At 37.4% G+C, this 22005-nt stretch overlaps 1 protein-coding gene across 1 annotated transcript in view; it reads right to left on the reverse strand.

Moving 5' to 3' along the window:
* Window positions 1–21558, reverse strand: part of LOC137408728 (zinc finger C3H1 domain-containing protein-like) — a 62318-nt gene extending 40760 nt beyond the window's left edge. Inside the window, exons 1-10 of the mRNA XM_068095306.1 lie at window positions 21428–21558; window positions 19443–19778; window positions 17659–17781; window positions 15248–15433; window positions 8926–9024; window positions 6759–7667; window positions 5565–6215; window positions 5067–5213; window positions 3899–3985; window positions 3009–3080 (exon numbers count right to left, since the gene is read on the reverse strand). Of these exons, the coding sequence (XP_067951407.1) occupies window positions 3009–3080; window positions 3899–3985; window positions 5067–5213; window positions 5565–6215; window positions 6759–7667; window positions 8926–9024; window positions 15248–15433; window positions 17659–17781; window positions 19443–19778; window positions 21428–21538 (2721 nt within the window). The 5' untranslated portion in view covers window positions 21539–21558. The remainder of the gene's footprint in view (window positions 1–3008; window positions 3081–3898; window positions 3986–5066; window positions 5214–5564; window positions 6216–6758; window positions 7668–8925; window positions 9025–15247; window positions 15434–17658; window positions 17782–19442; window positions 19779–21427) is intronic.
* Between the last annotated feature and the right edge of the window lie 447 nt (window positions 21559–22005).

Here is a 22005-nt window from a genome sequence, read left to right on the forward strand (position 1 = left end):
AACCACCAAGTCCCACTTTCGCCATTTAAATTCTTATCACTAGGATTCTCTTGTCAAATAAAGTGTTTTTGGAAACGTGTTTTTCGTAGTATCCACTCGCAAGCCCACACTTTGGTAATCCATTTGACACATCCACTCTCGTCCATCCATCTTTTTCTTGTACATGAATCACGATTATTGATAAAAATCTGTCTTGCGGTATTGCTTTTTTGTTAAGTAGGTATTATCAAAGGAGGCAGTTTTGTTTTGTTGGCCACGCGGGCAATACAACGGTGAAGTGCTGTTTTTCGTGCCCTCTGGTCTTCATTAGCACTGCCTTCTCTCATTCTTTTGTTTAAGTATCGTACTGCCGACGGCACCAAAAACATGGGTGTTTTCACTGATGGCGTTTTTGAATGCCATTTCTTCAGCTATGCATCGCCTGTCTCTGATGCCGACGAAACTATTAGCGATCCAGCGATTTGAGCCATAAAAGGTGGGTCAGCTTACACGGTAGGTATATGTCAAAACCAGGAGTTTTAAACCACACTTTAGACCTTGACTTATATGCTGGGTCGATTTTTATGCTGGAATCAACGGTATATACTATATAGCTAATATATTATACAAAAATCAATACAATATTATAAAATATACAGACATATGAGACAAGACCACATAATAATACAAACAATATAAGATGTAGCCAATATATTATATAATACATAGCTAAGAAATCATATAATATGTACCTTTGTATGTTATGTAAGGATCACAAGTTATATAAGAAACAGAAAGCATACAATAAAATACATATATGGGTCGCGGTCACAGAAACCATGGTTAAGTCGCAAATCACGAAGTTGACTTATTCGACTTTAAAGTTGCACTAACTGAATTTATAATATTGGTAAGGATTTTTGTAACACGTGCTTCCGGACCAATCAAAGAGTGATCTTTCTGAATCTGAAGTCAGTTTAGACAATAAATGTCTTAAAACCTCAAAAAAAACCGTAAAACCGTTGCTATGCTAAACAGGAAGTACTGAAAAATGGCGTCCGAAAAACGTAATCGTTTCTTTTTTTGCCGATTTAAAAGATAATTCTGACATTTTGGACACTTTTAATGAGTACTTTGGTATTCCAACTGATGTCAAAAGCAGTGTAAGTAAAGGGAATGACCATGATATATTCCTAACCATTCTTATAAGATTTTTACAATATTTAATTATAAGAATACTTATTCGATGTTGTAAGATTTAATTATAAGAAAAATTATTCGAATTTGCAAGATCAAAGTATAGAGTGACCGATGATGTGCAATATGTTACTGTTATTATTTTTTTTAAGATTTTGTTGATCATAATACGGTTGTGCTCAATATCGCGGCACTGCCAAGCCGTTTTTAATATCTGCAAAATTAAGTAATACATTTTCTTATAGATATACAGCCATTTCCATGACAACCAGCCAAAATCTGTTTAAATTTTTGAATTTAGCATAATGTTTTTGGTATAAAGACATAAACCTAGATAAATATCACAACCTCTTAATATTGGTTGCTATGACGTTTTGAAATGTAAACAAAACTGTGCATCGGTTTTCGTTTCTCAGACTTTAACACCAGTTTTCTCGGAACTATGTTTTCGCACTGATGGTAAACGTTCATTCAGTTTATTGACCATAAAATCTGCTGTAATTAAACTAGAATCAAATTTTTTTTTGCAAAATAACTGAGAATTTTCTCTTTCTGTTAATGCAGATAACTCTAAATCTTATAATCCCGACTTAACCATGGTTTCTGTGATCGTGACACATATAACATATTCAAGAATATATGTATACAAATAACATATTGTACGATGTATATATAACATAGTACAGTCAAACATGGATAACTTGCCCACGGATAGCTCAAACACATGGTTAATTCGAACGGTTTCTTTGGTCCGTTCCCACATAATGATAAATTGCTATAGATAACTCGAACTCAACACTGTTAATTCGAACTGTTTTTTTGCCCAACGGCTACCGAAACGGTTGTTATCGCTTTAGAAAATCACTTTATTCAAAGCCATAGAGGTAAACCTCATTTTTTCGTAATTCATAAGCGTCGTTATTACCACCATCGGCAAAATATGTTTGTCAACGACTTTTCTAAAGGTTTGGTGAAATTTGATTTATATTGCTATACGATGAATAGCACGGGCTAGCCGGGTCACGCGTGCAAGGATTTTCACTACGCACATACAAAACAAAAACAGCATGTTGTTTTTGTTTCGTATGTGCGAAAATCCTTGAGTGCGTGACCCGGCTAGCCCGTGATGATTAGTTTTCCGACGTTGATTCCGTGTTGAATCAACGTCAGAATGTTGAATGTTTAAAACGTCTTAAAAATTATTGTAATTAAACGTATACGTTGTCTTAGCTAAAAAAAAACTATTCATCGTTTGACCTAAACACAGAATACGTGTGTACATTCAATAAGTATCTATTCAAAAAGCGTGAGTGATATACAATGTACCGTAAAACCTCGTAAAACTTTTAATTGAACTGCCTCGAAGTGTTGCTCTTAACGAATCCCAGGTAAAGTAAGGTAAACTTTGCATAAACTTCATGAAAAATCGGCAAAATTGATCGTGGGTAAAACGCTCAAAAGAAAAAGATGTCTTTTCTTTTGAGCATTTCAACAACGATCAAGTTTTGCCAATGTCAATCTAAAAAACGTCCTGGCAATAACATCACCTCAAACAACAAACCAATCTCAAGTGATAGAAAAATCTCTATACTTTTTGATAAAAACGTTTTAAACTTTACATTAGAAGCATTTAATTTGAAACAAGCCATTTGTGCTTTTGATTTATATGATAGTTTGTATATGTACATGTATCTACTAATAAATAAGTAAATACATGGACTTGTGACAGTGCTCTGATAACTTGAACGCTCTGATAATTCGAACACTTTTGCTCGGTCCCGTGAAGTTCGAGTTATCCATGTTTGACTGTATATAATGGATAGATAACACACCAGAACTCCAACTCTTTCAACCTCTGACCGGAGCTGCTGTACAAGCAAGGGAATGGCTTCAAGATCTTCCAACTGAAACAAAAAAGGACATGAATATGAGTGATACATAGTTAGCTGCTAAGCAAGTGAGCAGTATCACAGCTATATGTCTGTGAGTAGTACAACAGTGATAGATAGGTGATTAGTACTACAGTCCTATGAGTAACACAACAGTGATGGATATGTAGACGAGTAGTATCACAGTTATTTGACTATGTGACTAGTACAACAGTGATAGGTAGGTGAGTAGTACTACAGTCATACGTATGTGAGTAGTACAACAGTGATGGATATGTGGACGAGTAGTACTAGTTATTTGAATATGTGAGTAGTATAACAGTGATAGGTAGGTGAGTAGTACTACAGTCATATGTATGTGAGTAGTACAACAGTGATGGATATGTAGACGAGTAGTAGTACAGTTATTTGACCATGTGACTAGTACAACAGTGATAGGTAGCTGAGTAGTACTGCAGTCATACGTATGTGAGTAGTACAACAGTGATAGGTAGGTGAGTAGTACTACAGTCATACGTATATGAGTAGTATAACAGTGATAGGTAGGTGAGTATTACTACAGTCATACGTATGTGAGTAGTACAACAGTGATAGGTACGTGAGTAGTACTAACAGCCATATATATGTGAGTAGTATAACAGTGATAGGTAGGTGAGTATTACTACAGTCATACGTATGTGAGTAGTACAACAGTGATAGGTAGGTGAGTAGTACTAACAGCCATATGTATATGAGTAGTACAACAGTGATAGGTAGGTGAGTAGTACTAGTCATACATATGTGAGTAGTACAACAGCGATAGGTAGGTAGGTGAGCTGTTAACAAAAACTTACCAAATGGCTCCGAGATTGAAGGTTAAGTACGGAACTGATGAGAATACCAGGTTCTGTGACTGACTTTGAAATAGATTGCTCTTCTTTCTGCAAGCATGTCATGGAACTAAGGCTATAGGTCAGTGTTTTAGTGAATTAAGGTTATATACCTGTATCAATGATTAGTGAATTAAGGCTATATATTGATGTTTTAGTGATTTGTTAGTGAAGTTTAGTGAAATACGTTTTCATTCTGTATTTAGCCAGTCGAGGCAAAAAAGGGGTGCCACTGGCTGCCCAATGATCAGACACCTTTGTGACATGCAATACATAATCGCCTTCTTTTTTTGACTATCGTGTATTTTTATGTTCAATTACATTATATTATTTTGTTTGACAATCTAAAACAGAGATGTCAAACTCAATTGTACAAGGGGCCAAAACACCATCTACATGTAGGTCGCGGGCCGAACAGAATAAACATTTATTGAACACACTAAAACTAAATGGTTTTGGAACATAAATATGGATAAAAACAGACAGGAATATCACTCTGAAACAAACTTCAGATTAAATTGTTGCAATAAGTATGCAGCAAGGCAGCTGAAGCATTGCATTATGGGACCTGTAGTTCTGTGCAGTATTATATCATCAGTGCTCCATATCAATGGGCCACTAATAACAATAATGTACAATGATATTGCGGGCCAGATCTGATTAAAAGGTGGGCCGGATTTGGTCCGCGGGCGTGAGTTTGACACATGTGATCTAAAAGGTAAATGATTTGGAAACCATGCTGCTTTACATCGAACATAAATAATCTGTGAAAATCTCTAGCAAGATTAAAGTGAGATGTTAGGGCAAGTATAGGGATAAGGAGAGCTGGAGAATGCAGAGTTGGGAGAGTTGAGATGTTCTTATGATTGTCTGTTGTATTGTAACGACAGAGCACTCTGTACTACCTCATGACTATTCCCTAGCTGCCTACAGGACAAAGGATCGAATGTCTATCTACGGTTCACTATCAGTGAGATCAACAAACTTCAACAAACAACATTGTAGCCCCGGGAGCGTGTTTGAAGTACTACCCTCCCTTCTCATCTTAACCTTGCTTCACCGGGCTTCCTTTCCAATGATGCAATGTGCCTACCTCTGTATTACCAAGTGTTATGCATACAAACCAACTTACCTTTGGGCTTGGCGGTTCTAGCAAAGATCGTCTTCGCTTGGCTGGAACCTCATCAGATGTTTCTACGGCCACTTTAGGAACCGGGATCAAATCTCCTGAGCTTGTAGCAGCTCGCTGAGGATTATGTTTCAAATGCTCAAACCTCAGCTATATGTAAAGGTAACAGAATACACTTACATGTTTAGCTGTGGATTCTTTTTACAGGAGTAGCATGTAAAAACATTTGTTACTCGCTGTTGCTGACTTCATTATCTGTCATTTGCTTAATGCTACTTTTCTCATGCAAAAAAATTTAATAATCACAGCAAAATATAATATAAATTCATTATAGAGCATAGTCCCAAATAAATGCTTGAGTAGCATATGCTTGATAGCATGACGACTCTAGTAACCATCTAGTAAACTTTTAACTTTTATCGATAAACTACATCTTTGTTCCAATTCTCTTTAGACCAGTGCTAGTATATCATTGGTCTGTATGTAGGAGCAGCCACTCACCTTTAGACTCAGAGCTCGCTCTAACACACGCATCCTTTTTTCTCTCTTGCCTTTCTTGATCCCAATCACCTTTGATGCCTCAGCTTCACCTGATTTCCCTTTGCCTGACCCTTGCAACTCTTTAGACTCATCCGTAGCTATTGCTGGTTTTATGATAGGAGTCGGCAGATACTCGGAGTCTGTCTCCTTCACCAAGTCAGGCTCGTATTGACTTTCGACGCATTTAATTTTGATCCCTAGAGGTGTTGGCTCGTAGGTAGTAGCAGAACTTACAGATGTACCAATAACATCGTAAGCTTGAGAAGTCTCTATCGATCCGTCAGTTGAAGTGCTTTCTTTGTTCGCAAGTTGAGATTGCTTCAAGGTGGCAGTTTTGCTATGCTGCGAGTGAAGAGACAGGCTGGTCTGCTTAGCAACAGGTGCTGTACACTGAGAACCTCCCTGTTTGGCTGAACCAGAATGGAGTCCCTTTTTACCAACTGTAACACTGTTAGGCGATGAGGACACTTTATGGAGCATCCTGTTAGGTGAAGCAAAATTATTAGAAGAATGTTGGCGAGGTTCTTGATTAAATCGACTGCTGCTCTGAGGTATAAACTTTTGTTTCTTGATTTTAAGACGCAAGAGCTTCTCTTGGAGCATCTTCAGAGACTGCAAGAGATACAATGGATACAAATTACAGAGGAAGTAAGAGTTTTTTCCGAAGAATTACTATTTTGGTATAGGATATACAAAATAATACAGAACCGAGAATAAAGCAGTGAGTGGTTCACATAGACTTTTTACACATAGAATAGAGCAATAGAATAAAGCCATGTAAGAATGTCAAGATAACTAAATAATTTGGCTTTTGGGTTTCAACATTCAACATCAACATTTAATTTTCATTTCTCTAGAGATTAGTTTCATTTCTAAACAAGCCTCTTGACATGTCACACTGCAACATGCCACACTTGACATGCAACACTGCAACATGCAACACTGCAACATGCAACACTTGACATGCCACACTGCAACATGCAACACTTGACATGCCACACTGCAACATGCAACACTTGACATGCCACACTGCAACATGTAACACTTGACATTAATTATCATGTCGAAAATTGAGCAAAACAACAACAAACAGCCATCACCATCATTTTAATCTCCCGTTACGTACAAAAAACTTGAACATGTACAATGGCTTACCTCCTTCTCAATATGCCGCTCTGTCTCCAGGGCAGCAAGTCTCACCCTCTTACCTCGCACCAGCTTCTCCAAATCTTTTATGTCTCGCTCTACAGCTGACATCTCTGTGTGAGAAGTAGCTGCAGGAGGCACTACAGCTGCAGGAGGCACTACAGCTGCAGGAGGAACTGCAGCTGCAGGAGGCACTGCAGCTGCAGGAGGTACTACAGCTGCAGGAGGCGCTACAGCTGCAGGAGGCACTACATCTGAAAGAGGCACTACATCTGCAGGAGACACTACAGCTGCAAGAGGCACTACAGCTGCAGGAGGCACTGACTGTTGGATAGTCTTGAGAGGGGGACCAGGCAATGAGCTCGTAGCAGTACTTGTTGAAATGGAAGAAGACTGGCTAACAGTTGTTTTGATTGATGACGTGGAGAACTTCGGCTTACACGATGGTGCCGCGATGGTTGATGAACTCGAAGGCTTTTCTGGTTCAGCCGAAAAAAATTGCTGTTTTCCTACAGTGGAACCGCGAGAGACTTTGTCGTGAAGTGCAAAGTTACCGGGTGCCGAGCTGATCAAACGTATTCCAGCAGCTGATGGGAGAGGCATAGCAGTGTTCTGTCTGAAGGTAGATTGCACTGACGGAGTTGAAGACATAACTGGAGAAGGTGAAACTATAGCTGCTGTCACTGCAGAGCCAATAGCTGCTGTCGCACAACTAACCGATCTTGAAATAACACCAGAATTCCTACTGTCGAGTGTGCTTGGAGGTTGCCTACTGTTTGTTATGGCTGCCATTGTAGTCATACTTGTGTTCAACTTGGTCTTATTATTAGTACTAGTAGCCTGTGTTCTGGTCAATAGAAATTTCTTACCAACCTTTGAGGCGGCAAGGGGACCTTTGAAGCTTAGTCTTGATTGCTTCTAAAAAAAAACAAAACCGGCCAACAATTACCAAAAGTTTAAATTACAAAAAAGAAACGGTCTTTTATTTTTACAAAATACAAAACTGAAGTGCCAGAAATAATGTTATTATGACCCAGTATCAAATATAGATGCTCACTACTTTACACTTTACAAAACTGAGACAATGTTAAAGGTTCATACTTTAAAGGTTGACTTGCAACAAAATTCACATTACAATTATTTGGTATCAAAATATTCACCATGTCTTACTCTGTTGCGTTGTAGGTGCCAAATATGTGGAAATGTGATTACAAGCTCTTAAAAGCTCAAAAACGAAAAGCCGCTGTAGATTGGAATCTGTTTATTTCTCTGACGTAATCATTACATTATGGTTGTTTGTCACGTGATGTTCTCACGTGAATTGAAAGGCCAATAGAAGGCTCAATATAAAACTTATCGTAGCACTAGTTTATGACAAACACTTCAGGTTTTACCAAAGACCCCGTATCGAATATAGATGCTAGCTACTTTACAGTTTTGTTTCGACTTGGTCTAATCGTCTAGTCGTAATCTGATCATGTGACCCAATACTTCGCAATCTCTGCAGCATTTTCCGACTATCACAGGTGACCAACAGGCTCGTCATGATTATTAGACAATGATATGTACTCCTGCGAGTTGGGGTTGAAAAATTAAACGAATTTTTACGGTAAGTTATAAGATATCAGTGCTGAAAGTGACAGCATTGCAATGACGATAAGATAGAGGCGTAAGAACAATAGTCATGGTTTTATTGAATAGGTCAAGTATATTTGTGAAAATATTTCGACGAGTGAGGTAGCGTGAAAGTGTAAACAGAAGCCATCTTTTACAACTGCGTCCCATTTGAGCCATTTTGGAAAGAGATTCTAATCTACGGCAGTTTCGTGATGGCTGCGATTAACTGTTTGTTTTTAGCTTTTAAAAGCTTGTATTAACACTTCCACACATTTTGCACCTACAACACAGCAGAGTAAGACATGGTGAACTTTTTAATACCAAATAACTGTAATGAAAATTTTGTTGCAAGTCAACCTTTAAGGTTTCAAGTAAAGTAAGCTCAAAACAATCTACGATTCAAGCGAGCAACAAAGTCGATTCAAGCGAGCAACAATGTCGAGTCAAGCGAGCAACAAAGCCGAGTCAAGCAAGCAACAAAGTCGAGTCAAGAAAGCAACAAAGTCGAGTCAAGCGAGCAACAAAGTCGAGTCAAGCGAGCAACACTCAAACCCCTAACCTGTTCTATTCTGGTCTTTAGTTTGTGATACTCCTCACGCTTACTAGGGGGAAGCCGAGCAATCAAAGCACTCGTAGGTGATAAAACCTTTTCCCGTGTCTGTAAGAATAACAAAAACATATCTTCACCCAAAAAGTCGCCCATCTTCAAACACTGTAAGATCAAGTCAAGTACTTTGCAAGTTTATGACTAAATTTTGAATACAAAAACAGTTAGTAGAGCAGGAACATAAACTTATTCTTCAGCCTTTTCCTTCGGAGGGTGGGTTACTCAAACAGAGATGTTTTATCGTCAGAAATTTATGCTGAATTCATTTTTAATGTTTCTACACCTATGTGTTTGCACATTTCTTATCTAGAGAGCATTTTTGAAATGGGAGGGGGCAACTCCAAGTATGCTTGGAAAACCTTATATCAGACAAAGAAAACTATTCTATAATTTCGAAAATTAATAACTGCTTTTATTTGAGATTAGGTAAGTCAACTCTTAGCATTTCTTAACCCATGCCAAGGATGCAGCAAGACTGCTTGCTTCACTGTCTTGATCAGTCTGTGAAAGAAACCTTAGTTGGAGTGACTAAAGTTCAACATGAAACGGCCAAACAGTATTCAAACAGATGGTTGATATTAGAAGAAGAGAGCATTCTATGTGAAATTGCTCAAAAAGTGCTAAGCATTGAGAACTTTGATGAGAGTTCAGACTTGTTACGTCATTATGCTTGTTATAAAAAGTAATGTAACAAACTCGTTATGGAAAGAGCTGAAAAAAGACAAGAGACAGAAAGAATGTGATACAGCAGAAGAGGTGAGATTAGATATTTATAACTTTACAAATTCATGATGATTACTCCATGATGATGGTACTTTGTTGGAAGAAAAAGAAAACATTTTCATTTTTGTCTGCACATTTTGTGAGCAGCAAAACTAACTCTTTGCAGTTTACATGACGTGTTATAGCCTACAACTTGGACATAAATTTATAGATAAATTACAGGTATGATCCTTTGTTGGTTTTTTGCATATGACCACACAAACTACGCCAGATATGGCACGCTGTACTATGCAGAGATGACTAATCTGAAAGTATCGCATAGCAAGGTGTATGAGGCTCTTATGAAGAAGGGGTATTTCATTTATCAATCACGTGGTTGTGGTTGATGTTATGAAATTCAGACCCTGAAAGCTCCTCCAACTTTTGGCATGGTTGCAAGTCAGCTTTTGCAATGGATAGTTAGTATTGCAAACGTGTATCACACATGTCGTGTGGATTTTGTTTGTGACACATATCCTGGTATCAGCATTAAAGGAGGTGAGAGAAGTCGTAGAAGTGTGAAAGGAAGGCAGAAGGTTGCTGTGTTTAGTTCGAACTAATCAATGCCAAAAAGGCCTGAATTTTTAGCTTAAACAAGATTGCCCTAGGGAAATTTTTAAAGGATAAATGGAGAAAGTCAACTGTGAAGCAGAAACTAGATCTTGTAACAGCTTTTTCTCAAGAATGCCACATGATCAGCTATGACCTTGATGGATTAATCGCTGTAAGCCAAATAGATAGTTTGACACCAGACCACGAGGAAGCAGATACACGAATGTTATCACATATCGCAAAGGTAATGGAAGACAAACCCAGCTCAAAAGTTCTAGTCAGGTGCCAGGACACAGATGTTTTCCTTAGCTGTCTATCTCTAGTGGATGAGCTGCCATCACAAAAACTCATTTACTGCTGTGGTAAGAAGCAGTTGAGATATGTAAACAGGCTGTTTGTCTACCGTCCTCACACCCGAACGGTTCAAAGCACTGCTCGGGCTCCATGCTCTAAGTGGATGCAACAGTGTAAGCGCATTCTATTCCAAAGGGAAGATAACTTTCTTCAAGCTGCTAAAGAACAATCTTGAATTCTGTAACACACTGAAATCATTGGGGACAGGTTTTGAAGTTGGTGATGCAATAAGGGAATCTATTGAGACATTCATATGCAGATTATATGGTGAAGAGACAAATCCCATCAATGAAGCACGGTATAAGATCTTCTGCTCACAATCACACCCACCACCCACACTAGATGAGTCAAATCTCCATATATTTATGGCTACCTATCAGGCCGCAACATGGAGAAGAGCCCAGCAAATCATCATCAATGCCCCATCCCCCAACAAAATGGATGGTTTATGGAAGATGGAGAGCTTTAAGCTAGATGGATGACACAACAACCAGCACCTCTTGATGTGCTCGTGGACATGTTTTGTCGATGCAAAACTGGGAGCCAGTCTCGTCGCTGTCATTGCAACAATACAGATCTCAAGTGTACGGACATGTGCAGAAGCAGCTGCTGTAGCAATAGAAATAAAGAGGATGGAGATGAAAGTAGTGATGCAGAAGACTCAGATGACTATGAATTACATGTAGAAGGTTAGTATTCGAGTGGTATTGTAACCAAATGTGCGCTAGAATACATATGTGTCACACCGTATAAAAGACTGACTAATTGCGATTTCACTTGCGTGATAAAGTAAACGGTTCGACATAATAAGCATTAACAATGAATATATGTATACTAAAATGTTATATATACATGGTCTGAGTCTTTAAAAATACTTTTCATTTTGTTTTCCAAATCTGTAATGATATAGAAGTTGCAGAATAACAAGGACAAACTGTAAAGCTGCCACAATATCAACCAAAATAGGAATACATAATATTATATAATACAATTTTAATATTATAATATTTGAAGAATAAATATTTTAGTGTTACCAGAATTGATTCCAACTTATGTTATTGCTAATTATTTAGTATTTATATGTCATTGTCATTATCACATTGTAGGTAATTGTAGGTAAAAGCACATGAAGCATTACAGACATTTATCTAATTAAAATAATATATTAATTATATTGCTCAAAAATGAACAATCTGAGAGGTGTAGAAACCAGATATTTGAAATCAGCTCAAAATTCTGATCTAGATGCCACTCTTATCACATAGCCCACCTTCAAAAGGAATAAATAACTTTTTTGACAGCTTTTTGATGCCCTCCTGCTCTACTAAGTGTACATGCGTTGCATGCTTCAAAGTAGGCATTAATCTAGTTGAGTAAACTAGGGTTGTCTGCTCTCTGTGTTAAGCGCAGTAGCAAGGTTGGTTCAGTTTAAACCAAGCCGAAAAAATGGTTTTTATGGTTTTAATTTTTTCTGTGAAAAACAATATTTCAAGCCCCTAGTGGTTCCTGTGGTAGAAATGCAATGCTATGTAATTATCAGCTGTGAAAGTTCATTTAGCATATAGTAGTAAGGTGGTGGTAGAGCTCGAGTTGAAACTACATGAAATCCTAGCACAACAATGAGTTAAAGAATTTCATTTTCAATTGTTTTTATCAAGCGATGTGATGATCCCTTTACTGATGAAATATGAAAACCATGTGAAATATACTAATCCCATCATCGTCTTTAATAATGAAACCTTTCTCAAGTTTAGCTAGTGCCTATAATTAGAAATTAAAGCAATAAAATCATTTTGGACAAAAGCTTTTCAAACTAATATTTCATTTAGTGGGCACAAGCCAAAGTAGTTGTGTAGAATTTTGCTAGACACTAGTGTGATAAGTCAGGAGTTATGACTCACTGGCCTATTTTAAAATATGTAAATCGTAAAACCTATACAATGGATGAAAGCATTATAATTAGTGGAATATTACTACATAAAGTAAACAAACATCGAATATATAAAGCATCATGCAGAAACATATATCATGCGGGAAAACTGACCAATAGTAGAGAATTGCAAGCAAAATGACATTTTAAGTGTAACATCTGTTTCACTAACCTTGTGCCTCTGTAATCACATTACTAGCATACTAGCGTCACATTATTTATTATATTATTTATTATATTCGTTATTTGTAAAATCAGCTAGCTGTATATGTCAAAGGCAAGTCTGTGACTATGGAACGATAAAACAAGACCAAAAAAGAGCGGGAACAAACAAGATTTGGTGACCTAAAACCAATGCTATCATTGGTCATCATCATCAGACCACCCAAGGAAACCAGTGGGTAGCCAGGGTAACAAGAGTGCGCTAACACCAAGCCCACAAACCAAGTTGGATTGCTAGAGTTCATTAGCAAAGTGCCAACTGATAACACCAATTCAGACAGCGATGCTAGTATTCAGGTGATAGAAGTGGAGTCATCTGCCACTGCTCCAAACACTAGCAACGCATCTGGTACAACACTAACCTATCAACCCTGTGCCAGTGTGAGCGGTGCTGCTGCTGTTACACGAGAGGCAAGTACAAGTAAGAAGAGACAGCGCACAATATCTGGATATATTTGCATGACTACCACAAATGTGAAAGAGATTTTTGACCAAGGGGTGATTTCTAGTCATAACATGATTTGATTTTTACCAATTACCTATTTTCTATTTCTGCTGCATAGTGGTTGAATGTTATCTTAATCATCTCAAGCGAGCTCTGAGGGGAAATGTAGAATGGTGAATTTATATCTACATGTATATTTGTTTTGTAGGCAAAATAATTTCATGAGTAAGGAATGTGTTAAAATAGTCAATCAGTTGATATTATTTTTGTTTTAGCTCGCTAAATTAATTTATGCTACAAACAGCTCATTCTGGATAGTGGAGCATCCAACATTCAAACACTATGAAACTAGTTCGACCAGGTTACGCCCTTCCTACACGTAAAGAAATGGGCAGCAGACTGTTAGATGAAGTACATGCGAAGATGGAGAATGAGTGCAAAGAGCAGCTAGCTGATCAAGCTGTGAATATGTCTCTAGATGGATGGTCGAATGTGCACAGTGAGCCAATTGTATGTGTGTTACCAACTCAGCTGGAAAAACTTATTTTATTGACACCATCGATACATCTGGAAGTTCCCACAATGCCAATTACCTCCATGAACTTGCCCAGAGCGCTTAAACTGAAAAACAATTCAATTGTAAAGTCAAGTCATTTGTTACTGATAATGCCGCCAATATGGCTGCCATGAGGAGACAATTATAGGATGATCAGTCAACATCTCCACCAATAACATATGGTTGTGGAGCCCACATTCTCGATCTACTATCCAAGGATTTAGAGATATCAGCAGTGCAAAAGCATTTAACAAAAATAGTTAAGTACTTCCGGAATATTCAGCTGCCTTCGGCTTGGTATAAAGCTGTTGGTGGCAAATCCTTCCCGATACCGATCAAAGTAAGATGGAACAGCTTAGCTGACACCGCGAAAGCGCATCTAGATAACTGGCACATACTCCCTAACTGTTTGTGAGAATCACCGTACAGAGCTAGATAAAGAAATAGTCAATAAAGTGAGAGATCCAAGCCTTAAAAGAAACTGTGAAGGTTACTTAGCTAAGCTGCAGCCTATTGTAAAAGCGTTGGACAGGTTGCAGATGGCTAATTGCACAATAGGTGATGCAGTTGAAATTTAAAAAGATCTGGAAGACGAGGTGTTGTCTGAATTATCAAGTACTGAAACTGAGCACTTCAAGAAAAGCACAAATGCAAATCTCACAGCGTACCACTACCTTGCTAACCTATTAACACCGAAATATAGAGGAGCCCGACTCTCACAATCAGAGCTCAACTCAGCACTCGATATATGAGGTCAGGGTTTTCCCACTTGTGTACCCAGCGTACTCGAATACCAGAGTGAAATGGATCTCTTCTTGCCATTCCATTTTGGCTCACAGACTGGAATCTGTAGCCCCACTCGTATGGTGGAAATCAATTCACCAACTGCCAGCCCCAGTATTGGGCATGATAAAAACCCTGCTAACAGCCATCAACTCTAGTGCTAGCATTGAGCGGATATTTTCAACATTTGGGTTGGTCCATTGAAAAGTCAGAAATAGACTGGGCACAGAAAAAGCTGAAAAACCTGTATTTATCTATTGTATGATCAATATCTAAGTACATCGAGCTGTATGTAATATATTCACTTTATGTAATAAGATTTCTGCTCAGTATTTCTCCAATCATGTTTGACTACAGATTCATTCTGAAATTTCCATATGTTTTTCCGCTTTTTTCCCAAAACAACTCCCACAGTACCATCTTTAACAGATGATTCCACATATGCATGTTCAATACTCAATCATGCAGCTATAGTAAATGATGTTAATTAGACTTAAAACTGCAAAAACCTTGGTAAAATTATAAAAACCATAAAAACCGGTTTAAACCAAAAAAATCTTGTTTTTTTTCATAAAAACCAAAGTTTTTTTCAACCCTGTGCGCAGTAGTAGAAATTCCTCAATTAAATGACTTAAAGAGTTGCACATGCAAATGAAGTGAGAATCTTTACCTGTGTCTTTGGTTGCAGGTTTGTCAAGTTGACAGGAGCTGCTAAGACTTGTCCCCGACACTCCTTTAGCATGCTCTCAAGACCAATAGGCATAACTGGCTTTGGAGAGTTTTGGGCAACCATAACCTCCTCATCACTAGATGTATCCTCCGCTAGATCAATTATCAGGGGCTTTACCTTGGGAGGCTAGAAAAGGTGTATAGTAGGCAATAGAAGCAAAGAATACAGCGAGACATTATAGATATTAGAACATATATTAGAACAGATATTAGAACGGAAGTGGAATACTGTTGTGCTGACAACTTACTATATATAAAAGACTGGTTGATGAAAGAGACATACACGCAAAAGAGTTCCAAGATTCTAGCCAGCATTCCAACAGCAAAGTTGGCATATTTAGCTACAGCCAAGTCGAGCAAAGTTATTCTACACCAGCGAATATGCCAAACCAGTGTTACACACTACATATGTGTTTAAACCACAGTGTTACACACTACATACATGTTTAAACTACAGTGTTACACACTACATACATTTTTAAACCACAGTATTACACACTACATACATGTTTAAACCACAGTATTACATACTACATACATGTTTAAACCACAGTATTACACACTACATATATGTTTAAACCACAGGATTACATACTACCTACATGTTTAAACCACAGTATTACACACTACATATATGTTTAAACCACAGTATTACATACTACATACATGTTTAAACCACAGTATTACACACTACATACATGTTTAAACCGCAGTATTACAAACTAGATACATGTTTAAACCACAATATTACATACTAAATACATGTTTAAACCCCAGTATTACAGTATTATTAAAATTCAAGATGACATTCTTGTGAACTGTAAAACACGCGAATAGAAATGGCAATAGTTCAAAAACATTTTTGTTCAGATTTTAAACCTGAATTTTAGTAAAGCGAAGGGATTTTAGAAGTGATTTCCGTTCGTGATAAACAGGAGACATCTGTATGTGCTGCAAAAAATAAAGTTGAAAGGAAACAAAAGGTCGACACAAATGAACACCATCTGTGCGAACCATCTGTGTGCACCATCTGTGTGCATGTATGGCTACCATATTTTGTTGCTGGATGATCATCTATCAATGTGCGCTAGCATAGGTTTCGAAGAAATAGCGAAGAAAACGGCGGCATCACTGAGTCTTGTTTGATCCCACAACACAGTTGTAGCATTAACCGGCATGCAGAAAAAGCGAGTGGAGAAATTCAACAGGGGAGAATAGCATGCTCAAGCTAGAGTAGGCACTTAAATCGGTGTCAGAGCTCTGTATGGGAAGATAAATGCATCTGCCAGCAACAAGCTATGACAAGGTTTGTGAATTTCTCGTCAAGTGTTAAAAAACATTGAACCTAGCGAGTTCGTCTGCATATACCAAGTGATTATAAATACCAAATTATCTATGCTTCCTATTGTATGAACTAATGCATGGAGATTATGTTATTACGTTATGAGATGTGTTGTAAGATCAGTGCAGTATATGGAGATTAATTATCCAATTAATCTCCATATGGCTACTGAGTAGTTCAATGGTAGTGTGCTTGTGTTCCTATTAGACACCCAGAGATCGATTCTAGTTGAGGTAATCGTTTTTCTAACACCATTCTTTAATTCGATAAAATCTAATACTTGTCAGAGGCGCCTGTAAATCGTCATAACCTTTAACCCAAACGGTCTATAAAATATTTTGACACTAAATTAATCATCATACAATTTTACATCAGTTGATGCCATGAAAAATACCACAAATGCATTGCAGAATGAGAACGAACGCCTTTTCGGCCGATTTCGAAAAGATCGTGAGCATATCTGAGTCGGGCGACTTATCAATATTATTACAGTTTACAGCATTGTTATTACTGATAAAATAAGAATGATAACTTCCAGTAATACTAATATTCAATAGCAATCACTTAAAGTCTATAGATCTAAAATTAGCAAAGAATAGTAGCTGTAATAGTGGTGTAATTGTGGTGTAATTGTGGTGTCATATTGGTAGGAGTGCCAGTCTGTAAATCGGAATTGTACATTCTGGAAACTGTAAATTAAATTAATTAAATTTTCCTAATGCTCTTGAACTGGCTTCAAACAGATGGATACTGCTCTAATTGTAGTATAGGTTAGAAACTTGTGTTCATTAATCTTCTATATATATTTTGAAGTGTCAAAAAATGACTTTTTAAGAATCCGCTGTCAGGATACATTCTAGTCTTTAAAATGTTTTGGCAGCCAGAATTTTCAAGAAGATGAATTACAGTGAAACTTTGTGAGAGATGGCGCTGTCACCTGTCACCTGTCACCTGTCACCAATCTATTTAAACGATCAAAAAGCAAAGTGTGGCGGCCCAAACTTTCTTACCATGTTCACCGGGAGGGCAGGAACGCCTTTGAAAGGTTCTGGCTTTTTGTTGGCAGCGCTAGTCATAACGACTCTCTTGGGACTGACTTTCGGCTTGTTGGCAGCTGCAGTTGTATCTGCTGTCTACAATGACATGCTCTGTATAGTTTGTACAAATCGTTAATTTTTTTAATGAGTAGATAAATAGCACCAAGCTTAAATGTATCACACTCATACGACGTCTTAAATGTATCACACTCATACGACGTCTTAAATGTATCACACTCATACGACGTCTTAAATGTATCACACTCATACGACGTCTTAAATATGCACAAAAAACAACATTTTCAAGTTTCTTATCAGATATACTAGAAATAGAAGTGGGTTTCAATAAATTCCCTGAATTCAATGAACCCCCTTGGATGTGAATAAATAAGCGGATCAAAGTAGTCTGGGCAGTCCGAGTATGGTGCAACCTTGGGATGCGATTACCCTGTTATACGATTTTTCTCCTTGAAATTTGGCCGTCGGTGTGCTTATTACGTACATCAAAATAACAAAGACGCTGATATGCCGTTCGCTAAAATTATTTTCATTACACCTGAAAGAGACTGGATGATCGATCTCTCTCAGTTTAGCAATTTTTGTTCAAAACGGTAACATTTTTCCTTCAAAACCAGTAGCAAAGTTAGAGTTGCAATCCCTTTGAACAGTTAAGGTCAATGGTCAGACAACTTTTATTAATATGCCAACAAAAATCCATTTTATTACGGATTAAACATTTTTGAGAACAGCATCGCTCGGGCTTTCTTGGCGAATTAGGTTGAATGAGGTTTTAATCAAGTTGGCTGAAGGGTATAGTGAAAACAGAGCCAGAAAATGATAGGTGATAAAGTTTGAGAGGTGAAAAGTTGAAATTCAGTAGAATAGTTAAGAATACATAGTCAAATTTAGCTTTAAGTGTGTTTTTAGCAGGCTAAACTTAATTGCAGTGAATTCAAAGTTTATGTTAGACAAAAGTCTGTCTTGAAAGAAAGAACTCTCTCGGTACATACTGCACATAACAATGTTACATTTTAATTCAGATCATGATCAATAAATACACTAAATATACTAAAGTTACAGTAAGAAACTAAAGTTACTGAGGTTAACATACTATTTTATTACTAATTTTTAATATGTACAGTGCTTATATAAAATTTAGTGATTTTTACCAGAGAATGTTTGCATCGTATAATTAATATAGTTTCTATACTCCTACATACAAGTTTTTTACCATACGATGCCAACCCTGGAACGAATTTAAATCGTATCTTGATGGTGCACGGTAGTTATAATATAATACGACAGATTAACATTTAGTAAGGCACCTATGCCTATATACATATGCCTATATACATATGCCTACATATATATGCCTATATACATATGCCTATATACATATGCCTATATACATATGCCTAAATACATATGCCTATATACATATGCCTATATACATATGCCTATATACATATGCCTATATACATATGCCTATATACATATGCCTATATACATATGCCTATATACATATGCCTATATACATATGCCTATATACATATGCCTATACACATATGCCTATACACATATGCCTATACACATATGCCTATATACATATGCCTATATACATATGCCTATATACATATGCCTATATACATATGCTTACACTATTATTCCCGTATTCAATAGCCTGAGCAATGGGTGAATGTCTAATAATCTTCTCAAGACTGAGCATGAGAAGAGTACAGTTTAGCTAGAGAGTCTACCTTCTTTTGGATAGATTTAAGGGCTTGCTGCCTTAGCAGCTCTGTATCCAAATTTTCAACCTCAGGCTTAGAAGAACCTTCTGGTGGCAGGTTTGATGGCGCATTCATCTGCATCACCCGCGGTGGCTTCTGTGGTGGCTTCTGTGATGTTACAGTTCCGGTCTGTGGCCGGACACGAGCTTGTAAACCAGCGATTGATGGTAGACGACGAGGTATGCTTGGTAATGGTGTAGCTGAGGACTGATGTGTCAGAGTAGGGACTGGCACTCCATCGTAAGGAGTGTGTGAGAAACTTGGTACAGAACGACTCATCATCAGTGGTCGCTTTTCACAACTCTAAAGGTAGTTAAAAATATTAGCATGTATATGTATATATTATATACATGTATATATGTACATGTACATATATATATATATATATACACATGTATCAATACATATATATATAAACATGTATATGTATATATACATTTATATATTCATGTATATATATATATATATATATATATATATATAGAGCTGGAACGAGACCAAGGAATACAGGGTCAGGCCAGACTCAGGGTCAGCAATGAGGGCCAAGAACTAGTCAGGCCGGGTCAGCACGCGCAAATTTTTATTCATTTAAGGTTAAGAGATAGTTCTATTACAGCCCGATGTTGTGACATCAATAACCTAAAATAAAAGAACCCATTATCACACCAATCATTATATTTTGTGGCTTGGTTTATAAATGCAATCTATGATTTATGGCTAGACATTGGTGAAACAATACTATTCAATGGGTGATAGCAATGCATGACTTCGGCTGAAGTGTTTTTATTACAGATTGTATTTTCAACTCTGCTATTATAATCAACAAGAAGAGATTTGTTAAGAAATACTTTACAAATACAGAAATAGATAACCCAGCATAGTAGAAAACAAAAATTCATCACTTCCCTAAAACTTTTGGCATTGGTGAAAGAAATTCAAATTAAAAACAATTAGACGCTAGGTTCTTAGACGCGCTTTTAAGTTCCTCAGGATGCCTTCGTTGTAAATGCCTCAATAGTATTGAGGTGGACCCTTCTTCGTATCTTAACTTGCTTTACCATATTGTACAAACAACTTGGTGTTTCCCTTTCATGACTGGTTTCTTCATGAACTCCCAGACAACCGACATGTTGATTATTTCTTGCGAGAAACGTCGTAAAAACCTATAGTCCAAAAACTATTGTCGCAGACGTAAAAATATAGTATTGACTCACCTTGTTTTTTTTTGCCTGGTCCTTCCGCGCTAGGACTATGCCCGATTTTATTTCAATCGCACTTAAAAAGCGATATACAACCGCTTTCGTTTAGCCATAAACCTACCCGTGTCTTTGTAACGGAAGACCCGAGGGTCGGATGGCCCGACCCGGGCACCTCCGACCCGGTAGGTCAAGACCATACGAGCTACCCGTTCCAGCTCTATATATATACATGTTAATTATTAATACATATTATTATTATATATACTGTTATATGCAGTTGCTTGTTGCACACACATTGCCTGTATTCTATTTATACAAATATATATATATTGCCTTTTAAACTCCAAGTGGTTTGATTCATCGTGGAACAGTAAAGGGTGGCAGCAGATCTTTTACACTGCCACCCTTTACTGCTACTAAATGACCTCCATTTTAAGACATTTTAGAGCTGTTTGCACTCAATCGCAAAGGGGTTAACCATGTTAGGCATCAACAAATTAGCGATTTAAATAAACCAGCATATCAAAAGATTTAAAATAAAATTTCGGTAACATCCCTTAATGCTAGCATTTATTTTCAGTTTGATTGAATGCTGCAACCAGCCAATAGAATAGCTCCTACAAGATCCCATGTCCACCAAATACCAGAACAAAGAAAACATTTATCTAACATTAAAAGGCATTTATCTAAACACATGACTGATTATAAAATCTAAAGTAAGGCTAAAGAGAGGGCTAAAGACTCATATCTTACCACGGGTCCTGATAATTTAATGTGCTCGCCCCCGACACTAGACATGAACATGTCATACTGCTCCTTTGGATCCGCTGTGGTCAGTATGTCGGCCATCTTACTTCCCTTCATTTGCTTGTCACCTCTATGTAACCCAGTCACGGTTTTCTGCCAAGAAGGTGCAAATTTGTAACTAAGCAAGTAGAGGTGGAAAACCGAAAAAGTCTATGACTATGTGTTGAAGATGTTCCACTATAGTTTCACATTCTATAAACTTTTTCAATGTCTGCAATGTCAACAAACACTCAACAACCGATGAGGGCCCATCATCTTGTATGCACAAACTTCTGTTCTTCAGCATTCATTCTCATTCATGCAGCAAAAATAGTTTTCATTTGCCAACAAAACAGCTAGAAACTGAACTGAGTGTGCAGGACGGGTCACGTTGGGTAGAAATGTGGGTAGACATGCGTTAGGTAGAAAAGTCAAACTCTTTTTGGCTGTTTTGTTCACCAGAAACCAGGAAACTTAATACGCTGTACTTATCAATATGATGTTATGAAGTGCTCGTCACTCGATGCCTAGCATCTCCTCTACAA

Source organism: Watersipora subatra, chromosome 11 (genome assembly GCF_963576615.1).
Source record: "Watersipora subatra chromosome 11, tzWatSuba1.1, whole genome shotgun sequence".
In the NCBI taxonomy this organism is placed as follows: Eukaryota; Metazoa; Bryozoa; class Gymnolaemata; order Cheilostomatida; family Watersiporidae; genus Watersipora; species Watersipora subatra.